The sequence below is a fragment of the Mus musculus genome, chromosome 6 (genome assembly GCF_000001635.26).
Source record: "Mus musculus strain C57BL/6J chromosome 6, GRCm38.p6 C57BL/6J".
NCBI lineage: Eukaryota > Metazoa > Chordata > Mammalia > Rodentia > Muridae > Mus > Mus musculus.
In genome coordinates, this window is record NC_000072.6 from 46,983,271 (window position 1) to 47,007,937 (window position 24,667).

The window sequence follows — 24,667 nt, forward strand, 5'->3', positions numbered from 1 at the left end:
TAAACCTTTCCACCTACCTCATTATTCTGTTACTGTTGACTGACCCTTCTAATCTCAGACACTCATTTCTATTCAGTAGCACACTTTCCCTCTTGATTCCCAACTTTCTCCCCTCTGCCTGTCCATGCTGGCTCAGTCCCTGCCACCTGCTGTCACTCAGTCCTTATCATCCAGGGACTCACTTATTTTGACTTGATAGTCTCATACAATGTGCTTTTCCCCTCCATAGCACTGACCTTGATAGCAAGTACAAATTGCAACTATTTCAATAGCCTTAAGCTTATGAGACCATCAGTCCCGCAAATGCTTGGCATTGTTCATTGAAGTCTGTGGGGAGTAATAGAAATAAATTTGTGACTGAAGAAAGTTAAGGTGTGCTGGTGGAATCAGTGTCTGGTTATTTGTGGGTGCTAAAGCAGCATTAGCCTTTATTGATATTTATTTAACATCTTTAATACTCGGGGTATATATAAACCACATTTGAGCCATGAAGTGTTTGCATAGGAAATTAAAACTAGATATAAATGAGGAGTAACCAACCACTTACTCATTTCTTTAACAATTATTTATAGAGCACTGACTATATGCTGAGGCCAAAGGTTGTGGAGATGAAATAGTTTTATCTCAGCTTTCATAAGCTTATGGTCAACTAGAAGCAATACAAACAAACAGTAAGAATGCTATCAGCTTCCTGCATGGTGGGATGCAACGCACATTGAGAAAAGCTCTTGCATTATTTGTTATAGCTCAGGGTTCCCAAGTCTGAGCAACAGACTTTCCAGACAAGGTTCAGGAAAGGTCACAGGGGTCTGGAGCATCAGCATTCAAGCCTTTTCCTTTATACTCATTTCCTTTATACTCATTTCCTTTATACTCATTGAAAGGAAGATCGCGGGCTACAGTGGTGGTTCTGCAGTCAAGGGCAGCACTGGCTGCTCTTCCAGAGGGCCTGGGTTTGATTCCGAGCACCCACATGGCAGTTAACAACTGTCTTTAACTCAAGTTCCAAGAAATCTGACGCCCTCTTCTGCTTTAGCAGGCAAGCATGTGGTGCACAAATCTACATGCAAGCAAAATACCCATATACATAAAATACAAATAATAATATCTTTTTTGTTTAAGAAAAGACAGTAAGCTCACATCCCTTTTGACACTTTATTCATATAAGGAGTGTGTGATATATCATAACTAAATCAGACATTTCAAAGGATGAACATTAAACCAGCATGATGGGTTACTCAGTGGATAAAGTACTGCATAAGCTTCATGAGCTGGGTTCAACCCCCAAATCTCATAATGGAAAAAAAAAAGCTCCCAAAAGTCATCTTCTCATCTCTACAGCCATGCCATAGCATGTGTGCACCTGTACAAACACATACATACACACATACATGCATACACACACATACAGACTCACTCATACACACATAGCACACTTACATGCATACAAATACACACACACATATGCACACACTCATATACACACATACACACACTCATAAACACACACTCACATACTTTTACACACTCACAGGCATGAATGCATACTACTACACATACACACACTAACAATAAATAAAATATTTTTAAAAGTAAGCAATGAAGGGAAGGAGCTTTCAAGATAAATAAATATCAAAATATCCTCTGCCTGTTTCCCAGTTGATCCCCAAGTGTCACTCCCCACCTACCAACTTGCAACTCCAGAGTAGACACAATTGTAATCTTACCAGGCCAAATCAGAGGCCTTCCTGCTGCTGATAGGGTCTGGATTTCACAAATTCATCCAAAGATTTTTGAACACTCACAAGAAACAAAGGTAGCTTGCAACAATCCAGACATTTCCAAGATCCACCACTAGTACAAGACATGGTTTCCCCATGAATAAACCCATTCAAGAGACCGAATTAGATTGAAGTTGCTTAGTGAGCACAGAATTAGAACAAATGGAATTGCTGTCTGTAGAGATGTTTCATCAAATGAGAAGAACTGATTGAACTGCCTTCTCGTCTCTGGGTATATTCCTATCGGAATAACTAGACCAGGACCTCAAATAAATACTGACATGTTTGCCTTTTAGCTTTCTTTTTCCTAGAATCACTTCAGACAACTGCCCTTCTTTTAATGCATCGCCACCTCAGATAATAAGAATGTAGTTGATTGGATTGAAACTTGAAAACATTAATTACATTCCTGTCTTGGGGATTCAACCTAAAGAGACAAAATTGCTCTGCATAAGGCTGGAGGAGCACAGGGACTTGGATCCTGGCAGGCTCTTAGGATATGAACAGACTCTTCCCTACTTAGGACCAGCAGAATCCTCCTGGCCTGGGGCTATTGCATCTTCATCCACTCCAACTTGGAGGTCCCTAATGGATGTGACAACTGCTCATTTGATTTAGGTTTTCTCAAAGAAGTACCAGGTTTCCTGGTGGTAGGGACAGTACCCCTCTCTCCCCACAGGGAACAGTAGATGTGGACCTAAGGAAAAGACTCAACCCTCAGGTGACAGCCTCAATGTCAGAGACAGTAATAATCCCTTCTTTTTCCAATATTATCCTATCCAGCATCATACTCTTTTTTTCCTAGAAAGAACAGAGACCATATTCTCCTGCTGAAAGCTATGGATAGTTAAAACACAACTTAAAACTACCCTAAGAATTTAAGACACCTTAAGAACAATCAGTTCCTACCCCATCTTTTGTTTTGTTTTGTTTTGTTTTGTTTTGTTTTGTTTTGTTTTGTTTTGTTTTGAGTTAGAGTCAAGGCTATGCTCTTCTCCAAATAGCCAAGAATGACCTTAAACTTCTGATTCTCCTGCCTCTACTTACTGAGTTACAAGCACATACCACCACTACTGCTGGCTCTGCAGCGCTAAGGATCAAAATCATGTTAGACCGGCACTCTAATGACTGAATAACTTCTTTGACCCTCAACCCTCTACAAATCTTTTTACCCCACTTAAGACACCTACAGACATATTTTCCCTGCCTTCTCATATATATATTATCTACAAAGGTAGTTAAGAGAAAGACCATTATTCTGGGAGAACTCCAGAGAATAGGAAACATTAGGAAGTATTTTATGCCATCCATTCGGCACTTATCCAAAGTGTCTTCTTAACAAACCACAAAGTTTGACAAAACTTATGCTTAACTAATCAGAAACTACCAGTTGACCTTTGGCTGTATCTATGGATATAGCAACTGAACTACATTTGAAAAATAATTTTTAGAAGCTGTGGATAGGGCTCTTTTGTAAAAAGCTTTCTGTCCAAGCATGAGGACCTGAGTTAGATTCCCCCAGTGCTGGGGATACCTGGACAAGTGGATCCCTTAGGCTCACTGGCTGGTCAGCATAGATTACTCATTGTTTTTCAGCACAGTGAGACCACTATTAAAAAGGCAGGGCCACCAGCAAGGTGACTCAGCAAGTGCCATACAAGCTGGCAACTTTAATCAGTCTTGTAGCCTTCATAACCCACCTAAAAGTAGGAGGAAAGAGTTGACTCCATGTGTAAACATATGCAAACCCGTCCCTACTGTTAGTCTCTAAACAATCGAGCATGACAACTGACAGCTATCTCCGAATATTCCCATTGTATTAGGTATCACCAGTAATCTGTAGATGATTTAATGCATACAGAAGGATGTGCATAAATTATATGCAACTATTTCAGCACTTTATTTAAAGGACTTCCATCCTCAGATTTTGATATTCACCAACATACTGAAACCAATCAAGGAATATGTTATCTTTGTTTTGTTTCCAGGAACACAAACACTTAAGTTTCTTTTCATGCCCTCCCCAACTAGCGGCACTAAGCCTCTTACAGTCTGGTGTTGCTTTATTGAGAAATCATTGAGGTGGCTCACATAAACTCGTTAAAATTTTAATGTGTATATCTATAATGCATTTAACTTTAAATATTCCATGCACTTATCTGGATGTCACTATATCCTACATGCCTACAAAAACAAATAGCTTTAGGGAGGTAGGAAGGTAATTTAATATCTGAGTGGAACAATACTACATGTTTAATTTAAAATTATAGCTTAAGTATAGCAGTGCCAACATGAAGTTACCTTCATTAAAGAATAGTAATTGGATTTAATGTCACATATATACACAGTTTTTATTAGAGAAAAGAAAGTGAAGTTTGTAGATGAGTATAAACTAATGAAGTAAGATCAGCTCACCTATTATGCTCTTTAAAAGACAGATACACATCATTAAGACAGATTGTAGAATTAATGTTAAAGCTCAAGGCTTTAGAAACTACTTTAAAATGCCTCTACGAATTTTTATCTTAATCTGGGCTTAACTTGATTGGTCAAATGTGCACATTAAAAAGGAGTCTCCACAGAAGATCAAGTTGCATGTCAGGTCATTGTCCCATATTAACTTTTTGATCCATTAGTCCTGATGGAATCTGAGTTAGCTGGTTTGGAGTTTTATTAAGCCCTATAAATTGTTCTTCTTCCTGAGACGCTGGCCACTCAGCCAGGCAATGGTTGGGAAGAATGGATTATGCCTTCCCAGGAGTTTCATGGTACTAACAGCACCTGGGTGAGATCAGAGGGCATCTGATTCCCAGAACAAAAAATACACCAGGGACTCTTGTCTCTAGCTGCATATGTATCAAAAGATGGCCTAGTCGGCCATCACTGCAAAGAGAGGCCCATTGGACTTGCAAAATTTATATGCCCCAGTACAGGGGAACGCCAGGGCCAAAAAGGGGGAGTGGGTGGGTAGGGGATTGGGGGGGTGGGTATGGGGGACCTTTGGGATAGCATTGAAAATGTAAACGAGGAAAATACCTAATTTTTTAAAAAAAAAGAAAGTTGGAAAAAAAAAGTCAAATAAAAAAAAAAGAGTGAAGTTGAGACCATTTATAAAGAAAAGGATAGGTGCCCCATGAATGACATTAGGCTAGTGAGCTGAGGAAATAGTGTGTGTTGTATGGCCTTTATAGGACATTTATAGCCCCCTCCCATTTGTATTTTACAGACTTTCTCTCACACCTCATGCATGCTCAGTTCTTTAGATGAAGCTCAAGGAAAGAAAGGCTTCCAGTCTTGCTCTACAAACTGGCATCTTTCACATGTAAATCTGGATGTTTCTGACCCCACGCCTCTGCCACATCTATAATTCCAGGCACAGTTTGAAGACAGCTCCCCTGAAGAGTCTCTGCTCTCTCAGCAATTGTTTAGGGATGCATGGCTACTGCCCATGAGGGTTTATTATACTCAAGAAATGTGTGTGTGTGTGTGTGTGTGTGTGTGCGTGCGCAATATAGGTTATGTAGATATACATATATAATTGTCCTAATGAAGGTACACAATAACTCGTCTTCTCTCTTTATCCCACAGGAAATTATTGGAATGCTGCCTCCTTCCCAAACCCATCATCCTACCTGCACTTCTCTACCTTCCAAGGGGAAACAAGTGCTGACATTTCTTTCTACTTCAAGACATTAATCCCCAGGGGAGTATTTTTGGAAAATCTGGGGAACACAGACTTCATCAAGCTGGAGCTCAAGTGTGAGTATTCATTTCCTGTCAACATGTTAGAGCAGAGATGTGGTCACAGAGAGGCCTCAAGATAGTCGGCAGGGAAGATGAGACAGCGCTGCTTTGCTAGTGGTGGGAGAGCATGCAATAAAGCTCCTTGCTTAGTGTGCTTGTTTTCCAAGAAAGTTGGTCAAGAGTAGTCAGAGGTGTGTAAACCAGCCTGAAAGACAGAAGGGGATCAACATGAAGAAAGACGGAGGGAGCAAATAAAGATATCAACGTGACCGAGGCAGCCACAGGCCAGCCATATGATGAAACAAAACACTTCAGTGCAGTTCTCTCAATGAAGTTCTGCATTCACACATTCCAAAAAGTGTAGGGTTATAATTTGGTTAGGCAAGGATACAGAAATGAAGAGTCAGGCCCAGTTGGCCTTGGACCCACCAACCATGTGGAGTTCCATTTTCAGGATTGCCTCTGTGGGAAGAGAGGCCAGGCAGATTCACAGGCAAGTATTGCTTTACCAAGGACCATGTATCCTCAGATTAGGATGCATTAATAATATGAAGAACTCCAGGTTAAATGATTACCTGTCAGACTCTTCTGTCTGTTAAGTGAAAAGCTTGCACAAGACTCTAAACCTAGTCTTCTGCAAGCTCTCAGCCCCCTGCTGAGTATGTCAGCCTAGCTTTATCCCTGCATCTGTGCCCTTTAGGTTCTCCACACTACTGTTAGCTTATGCTTCTGTTCCAAGAATAATCCCAAAGCTATTTCCCAGTATATCTAAGGTTCCTCTCTTTTTGTACTTATAAATATGCAATGCACCATTTAAAAAAGATAATCTCAGATAAACATTTTTTATGTTGAAATCCCACTGAGTTCTCACTTTAAATGGTAGGTTGTAACATAGAGAAATAGGTGAAAGTGTTTGAGAAAGAGTCTTAGATTCAAATCCAAATTTAGGATTGAATTACTTAATCGTGTTGAATCCCAATTTTTTAATTATATAAAATTATGATGTCAATTTTGGGAGACTTCTGAAAATGGAATACAGACATTCGTGGAGAATTTGCTTCAGTATTGAAGTAAAGTAAGTACTAGAATTATCTTTGCAAGGTTTCCCATTATAATATAGAATCTTTCTCAGCCTAGTAGTGCTAGAACCAGGGTCTTGAGATACTAGGCACTTAGATGTCATAAAAGTCAACCTGAGACAGTGATTCTAAATCCATTGTCTCATACAAAAATGGTTAAAGATGTAGGCTTTCATGGGATTATATACAACAGAAGCAAATTTTACTAAGAATAATGGAATAGCAAGAAACTGGGGGAACATGACAGAAACTCCCAAGAATAGAAGAGACTTCCAGGAGAGAGAAAGACTATTGAACTCCTTGGCAGGAGACTTAACAGGGGCATGACAGATGCTAGACAAGGGCTGAAATAATGCCCATTGGTGTTGTTTAATTTTCTGAGCTATTGTGACTGAGTCAGTCATTGAATCCCCACATGCTCTATTCCTGTCCCCATGGACCAGCCATGGCAATGATCATATGTTGTTCACGTACTGTTCATCTTTGACTCCAAACTTGTTAGTCAAATTTTCAGTTTGACTGTCAATAGCTGTCTGTTAGTCATTTGGCCAGCATTACTACACTTGGGCTCTGCAAGTACCTCAGGTGTCACTAATTATACTATGCTCTCTTTAACCTCATATTTACATAATCAGCTGTAGCTTTACCATGACAGAGAGTGAACTCTATCCCAGCCACAGTCTTTCTTGATTGCCTCATGTCAAGCTGGTAGTCTGAGATAGTCTCCTAAGCAGAAGCTTATTGTTAGAAGCCATCCTTACTTATTGTTGAGTCTGTTACAATCAGCTTTATTAGAAGCAAGACTCTAGGAAAGGATGATAAATATATCCTTCCAGAGCTTTGGGCATGGAAACAACTTATCTGTCATCACTAGCCCTCTTCTTCCCTTTTTCTATCTAGTTTAGATATCTCAAACTCAACTGCAGGCCACCTTTTCATCTCCTTCACTGTCCAGACCTTCCTATGCAAACCCTTCCCTTTTCTTTAACCCCAACCTCTGTTCTTACTGAAACAGACATGGGCAACTTACAGTTTTCACTATAGACAAGATCTGATTAAAAAGAAGACTGAAAGTAGTCTGGCCTTAGAATTAAAAGTAATTAATTTATTGATTAAAATGCCCTCTCCACTGAATTAGGGTTCATAATTATTAAAATGAGATTTTTCATTTCCTTCAATTAAAATTAATTTAACCAACCATGTTCTTACTTCGATATTAGTTAGAGGGCATATTAGAAATATCCCATGGCCTGCAAATAAGCAGCTCTATATTTGAAAAGTTCTGTATGTTTCTATAATGTTCCTTGGGTTCTCTAACTATTTAACCTGCTTGCGTTTTGTACAGTCATGTCTTGGAGCAGGGGATAATCCTAGTTCAGAGATTGCATTGGCTCTCCTCAATCATCAAAGGATTTCATTTATTTCTTATTGAGGAAAATCTTCAGAGATACTTTCAAAGCCTACAGATCTTTGGATTGTAAGCCTAGTTCTTCACCTACTGCTCTAAGGCTGTTTCCTAGAAGGTCTTTCTGCAATAACAAAAGTGTGGCAGAAGGTGAATTACAGCCTCCAACTTGTCATATACCTGACCTTTCTGTCATATTGTTTGTATGGGGTGAAATGTGCAGAAGCTTCAAGATGCAGGCTTGAAACAGTGTCTTCTAGAGCCTCCAGTATCTTCCTCTAAAAGCCACTAAAAGTGAAAATATTTCTTTTAAAGACCCTTAACCAGCAGACAGTAGAAAGCATCTCTTTGAGCATCTCCACCAGAGTTCAAAGGTGCCTTAGTGTGTCGTGTGTAGTAGGTGATGACAGATGTGTGTAGGTGAGACAAACATTCTCAAAGAAAGTAAGATGTGGTGCTCCTGTGAAGCTGTCAACCCTTAAAAGAAATGGAGGCACAAGTTAGTTCTTCGTGTTCATTTGGAATGATTGTGTTGCAGCTTGGGAAAAAGGCTGAACTAAGCTGTCTTGAGTATATAACACAAGTTCTCACAATTTCATATAACTGTTAAGGCAAAGAGTAAAAGCACAAGGAAAGGTATGGTTATTTTTGTGTTATCTGTGACCAAAATGCCCAAAGACATCTTAAAAGGGAAATTACTTATCTCAGCTCAAGACTCCATAGAGTTGGATGTATGGCCAGGTGACCCCACTTGGGCAGAACATCACAGCAGAAAGAATCTGTGTCACTTGGAAGCTGCTGACTTGAACTGACCTGAAAGAAGAGAAGAGGCATGCAGAAAAGGATCAGGGCAAGATAGAGCCCCAAGGGCAGCCCTAGTGGCCTAGTTCCTTCCATAAGTATAATCTCCTATATATTTTTCCCAACTCCCAACAGTGCCATCAAATTATGATCCATCAAGAGATTAATACATTCGTTAGTTTTGAGCTCCCAGGATCTAATTGTTGTTGTTGTTGTTAATCATTTTATTTGTTTATATTTCAAATGGTATCCTCTTTCCAGGTCTCTCTTCCATGAACCCCCATTCCATTCCCCTCCCCTTTACCTCTAACAGGGTGCTTCCCCACTATCCTACCTACTCCTGCCACACTCCTCTACCATCCCCTTTCCATGGAGTATCAAGCCTCCACAGAACCAAGGGCCTCTCCTCCCACTGATGCCAGATAAGGCAGTCATCTGCTACATTTGTAGCAGGAGCTATGGACTGGTCCATGTGTACTCTTTGGTTGGAGGTTTACCCTCTGGGAGCTCTGAGGTACCCCGTCTGTTGTTCTTCCTATGGGGTTGCAATCCCCTTCAGCTCCTTCAGCTCTTCCACCAACTCTTCCATTGGGATCTCCAGGCTCTGTCCACTAATTGACTGTGAGTATCTGCATCTGTCTTAGTCAGGTGCTGGCAGAGCCTTTCAGAGGACAGCCATACCAGGCTCCTGTCTTCAAGTACATCTTTGCATCAGCAATAGTGTTGGGGTTTGGTGTCTGTGGATGGAATGGATCACATATTGGTACAGTCTCTGGATGACCTTTCCTTCAGCCTCTGCTCCATTTTTTGTCCCTGAATTTCCTTTAGACAGGGACAATTCTGTGTTAAAATTTTTTAGAAGAGTGGTTGGCCCCAGCCCTCCACATGGGGACATGTCTATCTACTAGAGGTGGTCTCTTCAGGTTCTACCTCCCTGCTATTGGATATTTTGGCTAATGTCATCACATTGAGTCCTGGGAGCATCTCAAATCCCTGGTATTTAGGACTTACTAGTGGTTTCCCAAGTTTTCCACCCTGCACTGCTACTTATTTCTTCTATTCATTCTCCTGGCCCTCTAGACTTCTCTCCAGTCTCTTCCCATACCTGGTTCTGTAACCTCCCTTTTTCTTCTCCCTCCCTTCTCTAACTCAGGTCCCTTCCTCCCTTTGCCTCCTGTGATTATTTTGTTCTCTCTTCTAAGTGGGTTTGAAGCATCCACACTTTGGCTTTCCTTCTTGTTAGGCTTCATATTGTATGTGAGTTGTATCATGGGTATCCTGAGCTTTTTGGCTAATAGTCACTTATCACTGAGTACATAGCATGTATGTTCTTTTGGGTGGGTTACCATACTCAAGATGATACTTTCTAGTTCCATACATTTGCCTAAAAAGTTCATGAAGTCATCATTTTAAATAGTAGAATAGTATTCCAGTGTGTAAATGTACCAAGTTTTCTGTATCCATTCTTCTGTTGAGGGATATCTGGGTTGTGTCCAGATTTTGGCAGCATTTTGTTGCAAATAGAAAACACACATCAGTGACAGAAACAGATACTACCTCAGACTAAAAAGCTGGAAAATTTTTTCCAAGCAAATTATCTCAAGAAACAATCTGGGCTTACCATTCTAATATCCAATAAAATAGATTTTCAACCATAAGTTATCCAAAAAAATGGGGACAGATACTTCATATGCATCAAAGGAAAACTACATGAAGTCAAACTCTCAATTCTGAACATCTATGCTCCAAATGCAAGGGTATCCACATTTGTAAAATAAACTTTATTAAAGCTCAAAACACATATTGATCCTCACACAATAATAGTGGGAAACTTTAACACCCCACTCACAGCAATGGATAGATCATGGAAACAGAAACTAAAAGAGACACAGTGAAACTAATAGAAGTTATAAATCAAATGGATTTAACAAATATCTATAAAACATTTCACCCTAAAACAAAAGAATATACCTTCTCTGAACCTCATGGTACAGTCTCCAAAACTAACCATACAGTCAGACAGAAAAACAAACCTCAACAGATACAAAAGGATTGAAATAATCCCATACATTCTATCAGATCACCACAAACTAATACTGGTCTTCAATAACAACAAAAACAACAGAAAGCCTACATACTCATAGAAAATGGATAACCCTCTACTCAATACCTTGGTCAGGGAAGAAATAAAGAGAAAAATTAAAGACTTTCTAGAATTTAACAAAAATGAAGGCACAGAATACTCAATCTTATGGGACACAACGAAAGCAGTTCTAAGAGGAAAATTCATGGCACTGAGTGTCTTCACAAAGAAATTGGACAGATCCTACATTATCAACTTAACAGCACATCTGAAAGCACTAGAACAAAAAGAAGCAAATGTACTCAAGAGGTGCAGATGGCAGAAAATAATCAAACTCAGAGCCAAAAGCAACCAATTATAAACAAAAAGAACTAAACAAAGAATCAACAAAACTATGAGCTAGTTCTTTGAGAAAAATAAAAAAATAGATTAAACCCTTAGCCAAACTAACTAAAGGGCACAGAGACAGTATCCAAATTAACAAAGTCAGAAATGAAAGGGTGATATAACAACAACTAAGGAAATTCAAAACATCATCAGATCCTACTACAAAAGCCTATACTCAACAAAACTGGAAAATCTAGATGAAATGGATAATTTTCTAGACAGATACTCAGTACCAAAGTTAAATCAGGACCAGATAAACTATCTAAACTGTCCCATAATTCCTAAGGAAATAGATGCAGTCATTAAAAGTCTCCCAACCAAAAAAGGCCCAGGGCCACATTGGTTTTAGTGCAGAATTCTATCAGACCATCAAAGACCTAATACCAATACTTCTCAAACTATTCCACAAAATAGAAACAGAAAAGATACTACATAATTCATTCTTTGATGCCACAGTGATGCTGATACCTAAGCTACACAAAGAATCATCAAAGAAAGAGAACTTCAGACCAATCTTACTTATGCATATCTATGCAAAAATACTCAATAAAATTCTCACAAACTAAATCCAAGAACATATCCAAATGATCATTTAACACGATCAAGTAGGCTTAATCCCGGGGATGCAGGGATGGTTCAATATAGGGAAATCCACCAGTGTAATCTACTATATAGACAAACTCAAAGGAAAAATCATGTGATCATATCATTAGATGCTGAAAAAGCCTTCGACAAAATACAATACCCCTTTATGTTAAGTCTTGGAAATGTCAGGAATTCAAGGCTCATATCTAAACATAATAAGAGCAATAACCAGAAAACTAATTGTTTTTGAAACCATAACAGGCAAACACCAGGTGCACCCCACTTAATCCAGTCAAGCTAATAATGAAGATTAACCACCAAATGGTATCATATCAGTTGTTTGTCAAGAATATGAATTAAAACTGACAAGGTAGAAAGACATCTCCCAAGGAAAGAATTGAATATTTTAAACAATATATTTAAATTTTCTTGGAGGGGGCAGTTACAAGGTTGACAATTCTGGTGACTAGCTGCAGGAAAACAATAGCCTACAGCAGATAAGCAATAAGATGGAATGACTTTGGGCTTAATAGAGTTTGAGTATGTGCTAGGAAAGGGGTGTGCATCTAGATAGGATTAAAAGATCACTGCAGTAGACGTGACTGAAGCTGTCTGTCATTCTCTTAGCCTAATATTTTACAATGTGCTTCCATCTGGTTTTTTCATCCAATCTTACTTAAAACATGGAGGGGAAAACTGGCATGGTTGACACTTGCTAGAAACTCGATGATCACAATTTTTCACTTCAACTTTTCTCTATAGGATTTCTGGTCAGTAGGTGAAGAATTCTTCAGAAGAGCCTTCTTTTAGCTGAATATCAGGAGGCTCAGAAACGGTGTTTTTCTGCAGGCAAACTTTGCTTACACTCCATCTCCTCTTCCCCATTTCATTTGTTAGGCTTTCTGATGGGAATTTAAATGTTGTTTCTCTTCGTGTGTCTCAGAGGGATTCCGTCACAGTGTATGCCTACATGTTGCTTTCCAGAATAGCAGTCCCGTTAATTAACTACATTGTGCCCTTCTGTCAAGAGTGGAGGATTCTTGACTCAGAGAACAGTGAGCTTGTGTACCACAAGTTAATGAGATGTCCTCAGCATCCTTTGCACAAGTAGAAAAACACAAGATAAAATCAGAGCGATCTTACTCATTAGCATACGTTAAGGTAAAAATTTAGCTCTTCTTCTCACTTACTATTTCATGTTTATTCATTCATTCAGTGAGTTTTTCCTAGATGTTTACTAGGCTTCTGGTACTGTGATCAGAGCTGAGGGAACATGCTCAAAATACACTTTCTTCTTTTAACAGATATGGCCATTTGGAAAGCAGGCAAGAAAATGGGTGGCTGTATATGAACAGGCCAACTCAGTCTTCTTAGCTCATTTTGTCTGAGTCCTTGTGCCACATTCTTTATACAAATCACGCCCCTGTCCTAGCAACCCTCTGAAGTGGACATACCATCCACACATGCACTTTACAAAAGATGAAACTGAGGCAGGAGGCAAGGATGGCCACACAGCTAGGAAGTACAAATCTAGGGAATGGCCTCAACTTTTTGCCCCAGAGCTATTCCTGTGGCCATGGCAGTACTTCACCTCTCTTAACAGACAGCGACTGCCTGCGAGTGCTCACGGAGAATATTAAAGCCGAGTGGAGTGACAGGTTCTTCCTAGGGAATGTAATGCTTTAATTAAATTTTGATGGATGAGCAGGAGTCGATAGGTAAAGATGAGGGGAAAGCAGGAATCTGGAAAGGAAGGGCGGTTCAGGATAACACCAAAGGAAAGAAAATATTGAATACTGAGCCATGAGACTCAGAAAGGGGTGGGACTGGAACAAGGGCAGGGTAGGTATTAGGGAGTGGGAGCATAAGAGCTAGAAACTAGGCAAGTTTAGTGCCCAGTGCTCTCTTTTCTGGGCCACAATTTGGCTTGACTTGAAAATAAAAGTTACACTAAGTGGGGCTGTATCATGAGCAGACTGGTATTCATCAGAACAATTAGTAAAAATGAGACATATTGGTCTGTGTTTTATAATGAAATGCCTGAGGAACCCTGAGCTTTTGAGTACATTGCTAGCTCATGTTTTGATGGAGAAAGTCCAATTGATGTGGTTCAGGTTCTTGCAAGAGCCCCTTTAGGCTGGTAGCTTATGCTAGATACATTGGAGGCTACCCTTGAGAGAGCAAATGTGATCTATCCCAACAGTAAGTCAGAGAGAGGCTCAGGGTCAGCTCAGCCTCCTATTTCATCTTTGAAAACTCATTCCAGAGGCCCAGCATTCCCTTCTACTGGCATGCTCTCAGTGACCTAAGGACCACCCATCAGGCCCTACTCTTTAAGGTCTCATTCCATCTCCCACAACAACTGGGAACTAAGCCTCTAGTATAGGCTTTCAGAGGGTAAAACCACACTATAGCATTAGACAAGGAGTGATGGCCTGTATTAATATCACAGAAGAATGATGGAGCATGATGTAGAGAAAAGAGAATTTTACTTACTTGGTATAGATGAGCATACCTAAAAACAAAGATATAAAAAAAGGAGGCAAGATGTACAAGAATGAAAAGCCATCCAAGTTCAGGGATGGAAAATAGCTGGCATAAGACACATACAAAGACAACCATGTTCCAGTTTTGAGATGAATAAAAATGTTATAGATTACATTACTGCTGGGAAGCCCCTATGCCAATAACAGGAAGTGACTGTTAGGCTTAACTTGGACATATCAGTATCAACAAGTAACGAAATGCAGGGGATCACTTGCCTAACATGTACAAGACCATACATAGGTTAGATCCCCAGGATTGCAAAACCCAAATTTGCTAAGCCATCAATGAAGTGAGTGGAAATAGTCTTGGAGCTCAAAGGAAAATTATTTTATTTATTATCCTTTTGTTTGAAGATGGAAGAGACATGAGTACATGTATAAACTGCAGGGAAAATCTTGCCACAAAGGAGAGATCAGAGGCCCAAGGGGAAAGCCAGCAGGAATGAGGTCCTTTGAGGAGATCCGCGTGGCTGACAACTATGAGCATTCTGGTACCAGAAAGCAGTGGGGAAAATGGTCAAATGAAGGGAAAGCACATAAGCCACCAACCAGACATTGTCCATGCAAACCAGAACTTCCGTTGTTGTTGCTCTTGTTGGTATTTTTTAAATAGCCAGAAGATGATACTTTAAGAAAAGATTACTAAAGCATATTCTAGAAACCCCAGATTGTAGAACCTTGTCCATCACTATCAACCACAGACATGCATTAACTTTATAGCATTTTCCTTAAGGAAATGCCCTGACTCCTCTAAGCTGCTTTTCCCCTCTTCTGACCATGGCAATAATCATAACTATGTTCCCAGTATCACATCATCACTTAATTCAGCACCTGTTGCATGCTGGTGCTGGAGAAGATACAAAGACCCCAGGGTGATGAAAAAGGACCAGATATCTTCTCTAGTGAAGGAGACAAACTTACTCATGACAACATGGATACTAAATTTGTTGGAAGCTTTCTAAGTAATGGGACTGTTCTAAAGTTTTATGATACAGTTCTTTGAGATTTCATTTTAAAAATTATTCCTAATCTACAGATAAGGAAAGAGAAGCACACAGTTTAGTCGAATGATTTCAGATATAACTTGGATTACTTAAATAAAATAAGTTAATGATAACAATGGGCATGAGTTATTGAAGCATTCTAAACAAAAGGATATTGCGACACTGAATGAAGACTGGGGCCATAGAAAGGGCACATGGAAAGAAAGAGTAGTTCCACCACTTCCTGGCCCAAGATAGGGACCTTGGGGCTAGCCAGGCAATGCTAAACACTGTGATTAGGATCCTGTTAAGGTGAACTAACTACAGTGAGCAGAGGGAAGTGTTAGTTAAAAACAAAGGGGTTTTTTAAGGCAAAAGAAGATATTTTTTAAAATTTCAGGGGAAATTTATGAAAAAGACGAGATTTTTGAAGGGAATGATTATTGAACAGGAAACATCATACAAGCAGCAATCAGAAGCTATGGTAAAACTAAGCTTCCATGTTGGACAAGTTTGAGCTTTTTAAGATACCAGGATGAGTCAGAGTCAGAAATTCCTAAGCAAAAGGATGCATCCGTGTTTTCTTTTTTTTTTTTTTCTTTCCATTTTTTATTAGGTATTTAGCTCATTTACATTTCCAATGCTATACCAAAAGTCCCCCATACCCACCCACCCCCACTCCCCTACCCGCCCACTCCCCCTTTTTGGCCCTGGCGTTCCCCTGTTCTGGGGCATATAAAGTTTGTGTGTCCAATGGGCCTCTCTTTGCAGTGATGGCCGACTAGGCCATCTTTTGATACATATGCAGCTAGAGTCAAGAGCTCCGGGGTACTGGTTAGTTCATAATGTTGATCCACCTATAGGGTTGCAGATCCCTTTAGCTCCTTGGGTACTTTCTCTAGCTCCTCCATTGGGAGCCCTGTAATCCATCCATTAGCTGACTGTGGGCATCCACTTCTGTGTTTGCTAGGCCCCGGCATAGTCTCACAAGAGACAGCTACATCTGGGTCCTTTCGATAAAATCTTGCTAGTGTATGCAATGGTGTCAGCGTTTGGATGCTGATTATGGGGTGGATCCCTGGATAAGGCAGTCTCTACATGGTCCATCCTTTCATCTCAGCTCCAAACTTTGTCTCTGTAACTCCTTCCAAGGGTGTTTTGTTCCCACTTCTAAGGAGGGGCATAGTGTCCACACTTCAGTCTTCATTTTTCTTGAGTTTCATGTGTTTAGGAAATTGTATTTTCTTAACTGACAGATTTACTCAAAAAAAGTGTGGAGGCAGCAGTCTAATGGCCTCCTAATCTCAGGAAGGGGTATTAAAGAAAACTGCTCATTTCCAGCATGTTGCCTTCTGCCGCACACATGCTCTAGGAAGTCACAGAAGAAATTACTCTGCAATATGTAGAATGTGATGAATCGGAAGCAGTAAATTAATGGCAATTTATCTACCACTACTTCAGAATTGGAGCAATTTTTGATGTTAAAAAGAGTTTCATGCATGCAGAAGGGAGGAATGTGGAATTCCACTTATCCGGGCAGGCTGTAGGTGATAGGAATTATTTGGTATGCTTCTTAAAATACTATGAGGTTTTTGTTTTGTTTTATTGTTTAATAAAAGCCAGGTCTTTGTACCTGGATTCCTACTTTTAACTATTGGAGCCAACCCAGGCTATGGGCATGAATTTAGGATGAACGTGAACATTTCTATTCCTTTACAAGTCTAGCTGTAGCTTCTGTTTGTATTCAAGATTCAAAATCTAAAGAACTCTGCACTGGTCATTATTATGTATAAAAAAAGATTACCCATTCAAAGAATTAAATATTTACTTACAACATTTAAAGATGTTTTAAAATTCTCTAATTCTTAGCCTAAATTAAAGATGGTATATATGCTTTATTAAAGCTACTTGCACATCAATATTGGGAGATGTATATACAAATAATCAGTAGATGTAGATAGATTGTATTTTTCTAGACTTCACTATTATTAGCTGATAAGGAAGCTCTTTTCATGTGTGTTATAGACATGCTGAGATGACAAAGATAAATTTCAAAAGAAATTGTCCCCTAGATATGAAAAGCAAAAGTCCATAGTCTTTGCTTAAAGCCTTCTCCTGTGCACATCACTCATTAATACCATCTGTGTTTTCCTTTTTTTTAAAGTATTTTTTAATTAGATATTTTCTTCATTTACATTTCAAATGCTATCCCAAAAGTCCCCCATACCCATGCTCCACTATGTTCATAGCAGCCTTATTTATAATAGCCAGATGCTGGAAAGAACCCAGATGTCTCTCAACAGAGGAATGGATACAGAAAGTGTGGTACATTTACACAATGGAGTACTACTCAGCTATTTTAAAAAAAATGAATTTATGAAATTCCTAAGCAAATGGATGCATCCGTGTTTTCTCAATTACTCGGATTTGAAAAGCAAAGTCATCATTATGTTCTACTAACCTCCTCAAACTTGACACTCCTTTTTCTGTCTCCCATGATGGCTTTGTCCCTTGACATACCTGGACTCATGACTCAAGATGTCTTATGATGTGTCTGCTTCCATCTTGTACTTTCCTCTTTACATCCACTTTCCCAACGCAGCTCAGTTTCTACAAATCTGATCATCATACTCCTGTTATTGTAAGCCATGATGGTTTCTCGTGCCTCGTGGGATCAGGTTCAAACCAACAAGCCTGATGACCGAAGCTTTAACTTCAACCTTAGCACAGCACACATGCTCCTTACCCATCTGCACTGGATGATTTCACCCACCTGATTTTGCCCACCTTCTACTACTGGCATTCCCTGGTACTTTCTGAGACTTACTGTGGGTTTGCCTATTCTAGAATTCTCTCTTCTTCCCTGACTAGGCAATCATTCCTAAGCACATAAAAAATTCCATTTTCATTGCATCATTATTTAAAAGACAAAATAGACATAAATAAGAGAGAGTCTTCATTTTCCAAAAATGTAAAATTCTGTAAGACTCTTTGGTGCGTTGTCTGGAAGATAGCAGGCACCTTTGTTAGTGTCTTCCTAAAGTGTCTGTCTAGATAGTGTATAAGTTGTCCATCATTACTGTAGAGAAATAGATGCTTTCTTCTACCTCACTGGCTCTGATTTTAATTTTTTCTCCATTATTTACTACATGTGGTAGCTCATAAGAGCTTTCCCTTTGAAAAAAGATGGCACATTAAAGTGCACACACACATACACACACACACACACACACACACACACACACACACACACACACCAAAATCATAACTAGCATCACCTTGCCTATGACTGACCAGTTAGAAGACCATAGGATAACTAAGGGATAAACCAAGCATGAATTCCCACATGCTGAGGTAGAGATAGGAAAAACATTGAAACATTGTGTCATTATTGCTCAGTGATAAGTGTGTGGATTAGTGAGAAAAGTGGAACTGTAGTGTGAATTTTAAACTGTAATCAGGTCAGGCACCTTCCATCTGCCATTCTAAGAGTCAATAGTGTCTCTGCAGGCTCAATATTTTCATAAAAACAAGACCTTCAAGAGACGGGTTAGTGCTATAGTCAGCCAGTGTATATTAGTAATGCCACGGAGCTGATGCAGCCAAGGATGACGCTTGGGACCAATTAATTCAAAGCTGGTTTTAAAATAAAACAGAAGAAGATACAATAAATCAGGAGCCGAGCTTCATTTAAATACAGTGAGTGACTGGCATAGATTACTTAAAACAACTGGAAACCAAGAAATATCTCAAAAGGCCAAAGACATCTAAGGATAAGTACAACAGTGTGAAGCTTTTCACAAGCTATAAGAAATACATTGTGTCGTTAAAATAATGGAAGGAAACATTAGCCCACTGAGGTCAACCAGAAAGATTACAAATGGCAGAGTTGGAGAATTTATCTCTTTTAAAGATACTTACTAATATTAAAAGATAGCTTTTAATAACTGTCCCAAGAGGATAGAGAAGAAAAAAAAAGTCTTACCTGGAATCTCAGATGAAAGCAGGGGCCTCTCACAGGCTACTAAGTATCAAGCTACATAAAGGCCCTCTCTATTTTGGGGGACACAGTCTCACACAATTACCTAGGAAGGCCTTGAACTTCCAACTCTCTTTGCTTCAGCCACCAAAGTGGCTGGGAAGATAAGACCATGCTCCTAGTTTTAGCTTTCTTCATAGTCTCATGTTAGACTAAAGTCATGACTGAAACATGTCCCTAATATTTCAAGAAAAGGATATCCATATCTATCTCAGTCATATTCATTTTATCATTTTTATCTTGTCTAGTCTAGGTACTTTCTAATTTATGAAAATGAATTCTAGAAGTTGGGTGTTCAAAACACAGGATTATTTTTTTCACACACAACACTGTATACAGCACTCAATTCCATAATCAATCATGGAAAAACATCAGCCTCTAAACTGGAGAGGCCAAATGGAGGTAAGTCCTAGGGTCTGAAGCTCATGAGTCCTAGAATGGCAATTCTGAAGAGCAAACCAATTGCTTTGCGTGTTTCTGAATCTTAAGCTTGTACCCAACACACTTGTCGATGTGGGGAATTTTCATTTGCCTTTATGATATTCAGAACACTGTAAGTACCAGGAATGCTCAGACGAGTTCAGGATCATGTCCCTGCCTCAAAGGCTGTCACTTGGCTCCCAGTCACTCCTCTTTGTTCTCTGATGTCTAACAAATCTCACTCATCCATTTAAATATAATATTACAACCTCAATTTTTAAAGAAATATTGTTCAAAGATTGATACTGGAAGTAAAGTATCATATCAATTTCATGCAATCAAAATTCTGATTGTTTGAGGAGGATAATATAATATTGTAGGGTGGTATCATCTTTAAAAATGAAAAATTTTTGATAAAGCCATAAAAGAGCTAGAAATAAGAAATATTCTTATTGTGGAACTAGGTAAGTTGCTGTAACAAACCCCCAGGTTTCATTGGCTTGATAGGAGTCTATTTGACTGCCACTGACTGGTCTGTGAAATGATTCTACAGGGTAGATTAGAAAACTCAACTTCCTTCTGTTTTGTGGTCCCACTGTGTCCCTGCCTAAAAACATGCAAATTCAGTTGGCAGGTTAAAAACAAAAACAAAAATAGATGTCCATGAGATATATTCTCTTTTGTTTTTTTTTGGTTTTTGTTTGTTTATTTGTTTGTTTTTACATTCTGTTGTCTTAACACATTCTTTTGCTCTTGGTCCATTGCTGGAAACTTGTCAGATGACTCTACTTAAATAATTGGGTGCTGAGATGCAGCTCCTGCCCACATAGCAGCTATGCAGGGTAACTGAGATACACAATTCAGGAAGAATGAGCAGTTTTAGATATTAGGGCAACCAGAAGGTGAGCCTGAACCTCACCTGAAGAAATCCAAGTAGGCTTCCCGATGATGTAGCCTTTGCCTCACACTAAAGGACAGCAGGCATATAAACACAAATGCAGGCAAGTTTCCAGGAGAGGATAAGAAAGAGAAACTGGAGGATTTATCAAGACACACATACGCAACCAGAAATCACAGAGCTGAAGCCCTAAGAACAGTTAGGAGATATGTTTCTGTTTTTTTAAAAATGACCCTCCACACATCTGCGTTATGTTTCACAAGGGGAGCTGACTAGACCCAGGACCTCTTAGGAAATTATTCATTTTTCTTGTCTTTGTGGATAGTATCAAGATGATCAAATTTGGTTTTCTGCATCTTTGAATTTGATTCCTCTGATGAGAACTAATGCGAATTCCAAATTACTTCTCATGAAGAGTGTGGATATTTAGTATTCTATGAAGTCTTTCTGGGTGAGTGCAACCAGAGCCCATGAATAATAGAAGTGGTGCATATCTGTCGAGTGTAATTATAACAGTGAATTATGCTCATCCCACGTTCTGCTTCCTGTATACATTAGTTTAACACTAGAACACGCTGGCTAAAGACCTGTGAGGATTTTACTCTGAAAATAGCATGCCCTTATTTTTAGCTCTTTTATTTGAGGCAGAGTTTCATGTAGCCCCAAAACTTGGGATCTTCTGCCTCCTCCTCTGCACCCCCTCCCACATGTTGGATTACAGCTTGAGCTATGGGGCCTGGTTTACTTGAGATCCCAGGATTTATGGCTGACAGACAAGCACACTCCCAAATGAGCTACAACACATTCCGAGTACATTCTTAGCCAATTTTAATAGAAAATACATCGCTTTTGCTTTCAAACATATTTCATAGTAGAATTTAACCATTTTTTTAATTTTCTAAAAATTAGAAAGAAGTATAGAGAAATGGTTTCATTTAAAATTTCCCTAGGGTCTAGATTTAAATGAAATCTTGTTCTCTGCATTTTGATTAACTAATTGCCCTGATTAAATGCTTGTTAAAATGATAAAATTAAGTTGCTTAAAATGCCACCAATCTTTGCAATGGGACGTGAAAATTATTAGATTGTAATTTTAAAAGTATACAAATATTGTTTCCATGTTGTCAAGTGATTTAAAAATCCAAAGAAGCAAAGGGGACTTTTTAAGAACTATAATTCTGTATTCTAATATATTGTTACTACCTTTGGTGCCTACATTTCTAAATATTTTCTATTCATTTATAGAATTTTTCTTTGCAAAAGTGAGAATATGTGAGGAATATCTTTTTATAACCCAATTTTCATGTAAGAATATGTTAAAAGCACACTTTATATCAATTTTTAAACCTCTACAACAGGAATTTTTTAACTAAAGGCAAGAGCTATGTCAAATGTCTAGGAAAGTGTATAGTTTGAAAGAATTAAATTTTACATTTAAAACACAGCAGCAAAATAAAACTAATATTTCTGTAATAGACTTTCTCAAGAATTACTGTTGGCTGGTAGCATGTTAATATGCGATCTTCTGGAGCATATTCTGTTAGTCACTGGCCTCCTGAATGGAAATAAATGTATTATTACACCAACAAATAAAAGTATGGGTTTAAAATGATTGTTGAAATGAACAGCACCTCAACTACTAAGTATTCCCTTTACCAGCAAATCCATGTAGCTGGACTTAACTCTTTTTTCTTTTTAAATGGCATACTGAGCACTGCGTTTACATCATTTGTACCCCACATTCTTCCCTGTTCAAGTGCACCTGTGTTCTCCATTTCTTTCTCAAATTCATAACTTCTTCTTTAATTGTTACTACATCACATACACATACAACTTCTTTGTCCATTAGTGTTACTTACATTCACATGTGTTTAGCGGTCACCACTTAGGATTTCAAAATCTATATAGAAGCTCATCTCTGGAGAAGATCAATCTTCCTTCTCTCTGCTGATAATCTAGGGATGAAACCTTGTGAAATTTCCACCATCCACACCCATGTGTCATTTGGTGTGTTGTGATTATGCAGGTCTTGTTTATGCAACTATACTGTTGAGATTTAATAAGTACGACTTCCCTGTCATGCTTTTAGAAGACATTATCTCACAGTAGACATCCTGGTTCTCTGCCTCTTACAATATTTCCTCTCCCCTTCCCACATGTTTCCCATGCCTTAGCTGGAAGGGCTGTAGATATATTAGTTGGGGATGAGCACCCCATTCTCACTTATTTTCTGCACTTTGACCGGTTGGATATCACTGGAATAATTTTCTCCTGCTTCTAAAAGAAGGTTCTGTAATGAAATCTGACAACTACCTCATCTGTGAGGTTAAAGATAAGTATTTAGATAGAGTTAGAAGTTATATTGGCTTAGGAAAAATGGCAGAAGTATGTTTTCCTCTAGGTTCTATGACTTTTTCAGTCATGGGTTATTGCTAACTTTATAGTTACCAGGTATGAGTCCCCTCTAAATGAGGATTGGTCCTTAATTAGGCTGCTATTGGTTACCCCCAAGACAAAAGTGCTACTATTGCAGCACTGGAAATTACCTAGCTGGGGTGCTTATCATTGTGGTTCATAAGTTTGAAGCCATATAGGATTATTGAAGTTGGACTATTGATTGCTTTTTCCATTGGCACCTTTTGGTAAATCAGAGCAAGTCTTCATGGAGACTTCCAGGTCTGTTCCAGCTCAATTCTTCCAAGTCATCTGTCCAATCTGTGTGGGATCGTCAATCATAGAGTCTGACCTTCAAGTTCCTGAAGCCAAATAAATGCATTGACAATAACCTATATTGTTTGGGGAATCTCTTGTACTCTCCAAACCAATAACTTAAAGGAAGGTTTCCCATGCCTAGCTGGCACAGGAGCATTCCTTGAGTAATCAATGTCAGAGAAAGAAACATCATCATAAATGAAGAAAATTTAAGGTAGCCCTGTTGAAATCAGGAATGGGACAGGGATGGGCATTCTCCTCACTCCTTTTCAGTATGGTGCTTGAAGCCCTAGCTAGAGCAGTAAGGTAAAGGAAAATTACAGGGATACAAATAGAGAAGGGTGAAGTCAAGTTATCCCTATATGCAGATAAGAGATTTCAAAATGTCTACCAGAGAACTTCTAGAAGTGATCAACACTTTCAGCCAGTGAAGTGTCAGGCCACAAAAATCAACTTCTCATTAGTCTTTCTGTATAGCAATAACAAGCATGCTGAGAAGATCATGAAAACACTTGTATTCACAGTGTCCTCAAAAAAAAATCTAGAAATAAACCTTACCAAAGATGTGAAAGACCTCTATAATGAAAACTTTAAATCTCTAAAGGAAGACGTTGAGAAAGACATTTAAAAATTGAGGTTATTCTTCCTAGATTGCTCATGGAAGCACAAAATATCCCAAATAGCCAAAACAATTCTGAGCAAAAAGAACATGCTGGAAAAATCCCTGTACCAGACTTAAAGCTAAACTACAAAGCTATAGTAATAAAAAAAATAATATGATATTATCACAAAACAGACATGTAGATCAATGGAAAAAAATAGAAGATGCAAAAATTCCAGCCATCTGATATTTGAAAAGGAAGTCAGAACTACACACTGGAGGAAAGAAGGCATCTTCAACAAATGGTATTAAGAAAGAAGCTTCCCACATGTAGAAGAATAAAATTAGACTCATAGCAATCATTCTGCATACACATCAACTCAGAATAGATCAAAGACTTCCACATGAAACCTGAGAACTTCTAGAAGAAAACATGACCTTAAATCTTAAAAGAATTTTACAAACTTTGATATCCTTTTTTGTTGTTGTTGTTCCTAATTCTCCATCATACTATACAATGTTATACTACAAATCTTGGTATGCATCACATTACTGCTGTGTATGTTAACCAGCATTTGGAGGCAAGAAGACAGCATTGAATGC

General features: G+C 38.8%; 1 protein-coding gene and 1 long non-coding RNA gene across 2 annotated transcripts in view; one reads left to right on the forward strand and one right to left on the reverse strand.

The window, feature by feature from the left end:
- The window catches only part of Cntnap2 (contactin associated protein-like 2), a 2,241,333-nt gene that overhangs the window by 1,923,210 nt on the left and 293,456 nt on the right, over nucleotides 1-24,667 (forward strand). Inside the window, exon 16 of the mRNA NM_001004357.2 lies at nucleotides 5,370-5,540. Within this exon, the coding sequence (NP_001004357.2) occupies nucleotides 5,370-5,540 (171 nt within the window). The remainder of the gene's footprint in view (nucleotides 1-5,369; nucleotides 5,541-24,667) is intronic.
- Nucleotides 23,307-24,667, reverse strand: part of Gm35875 — a 34,228-nt gene continuing 32,867 nt past the window's right edge. Inside the window, exon 5 of the long non-coding RNA XR_869030.2 lies at nucleotides 23,307-23,507. This is a non-coding gene — a long non-coding RNA (predicted gene, 35875). The remainder of the gene's footprint in view (nucleotides 23,508-24,667) is intronic.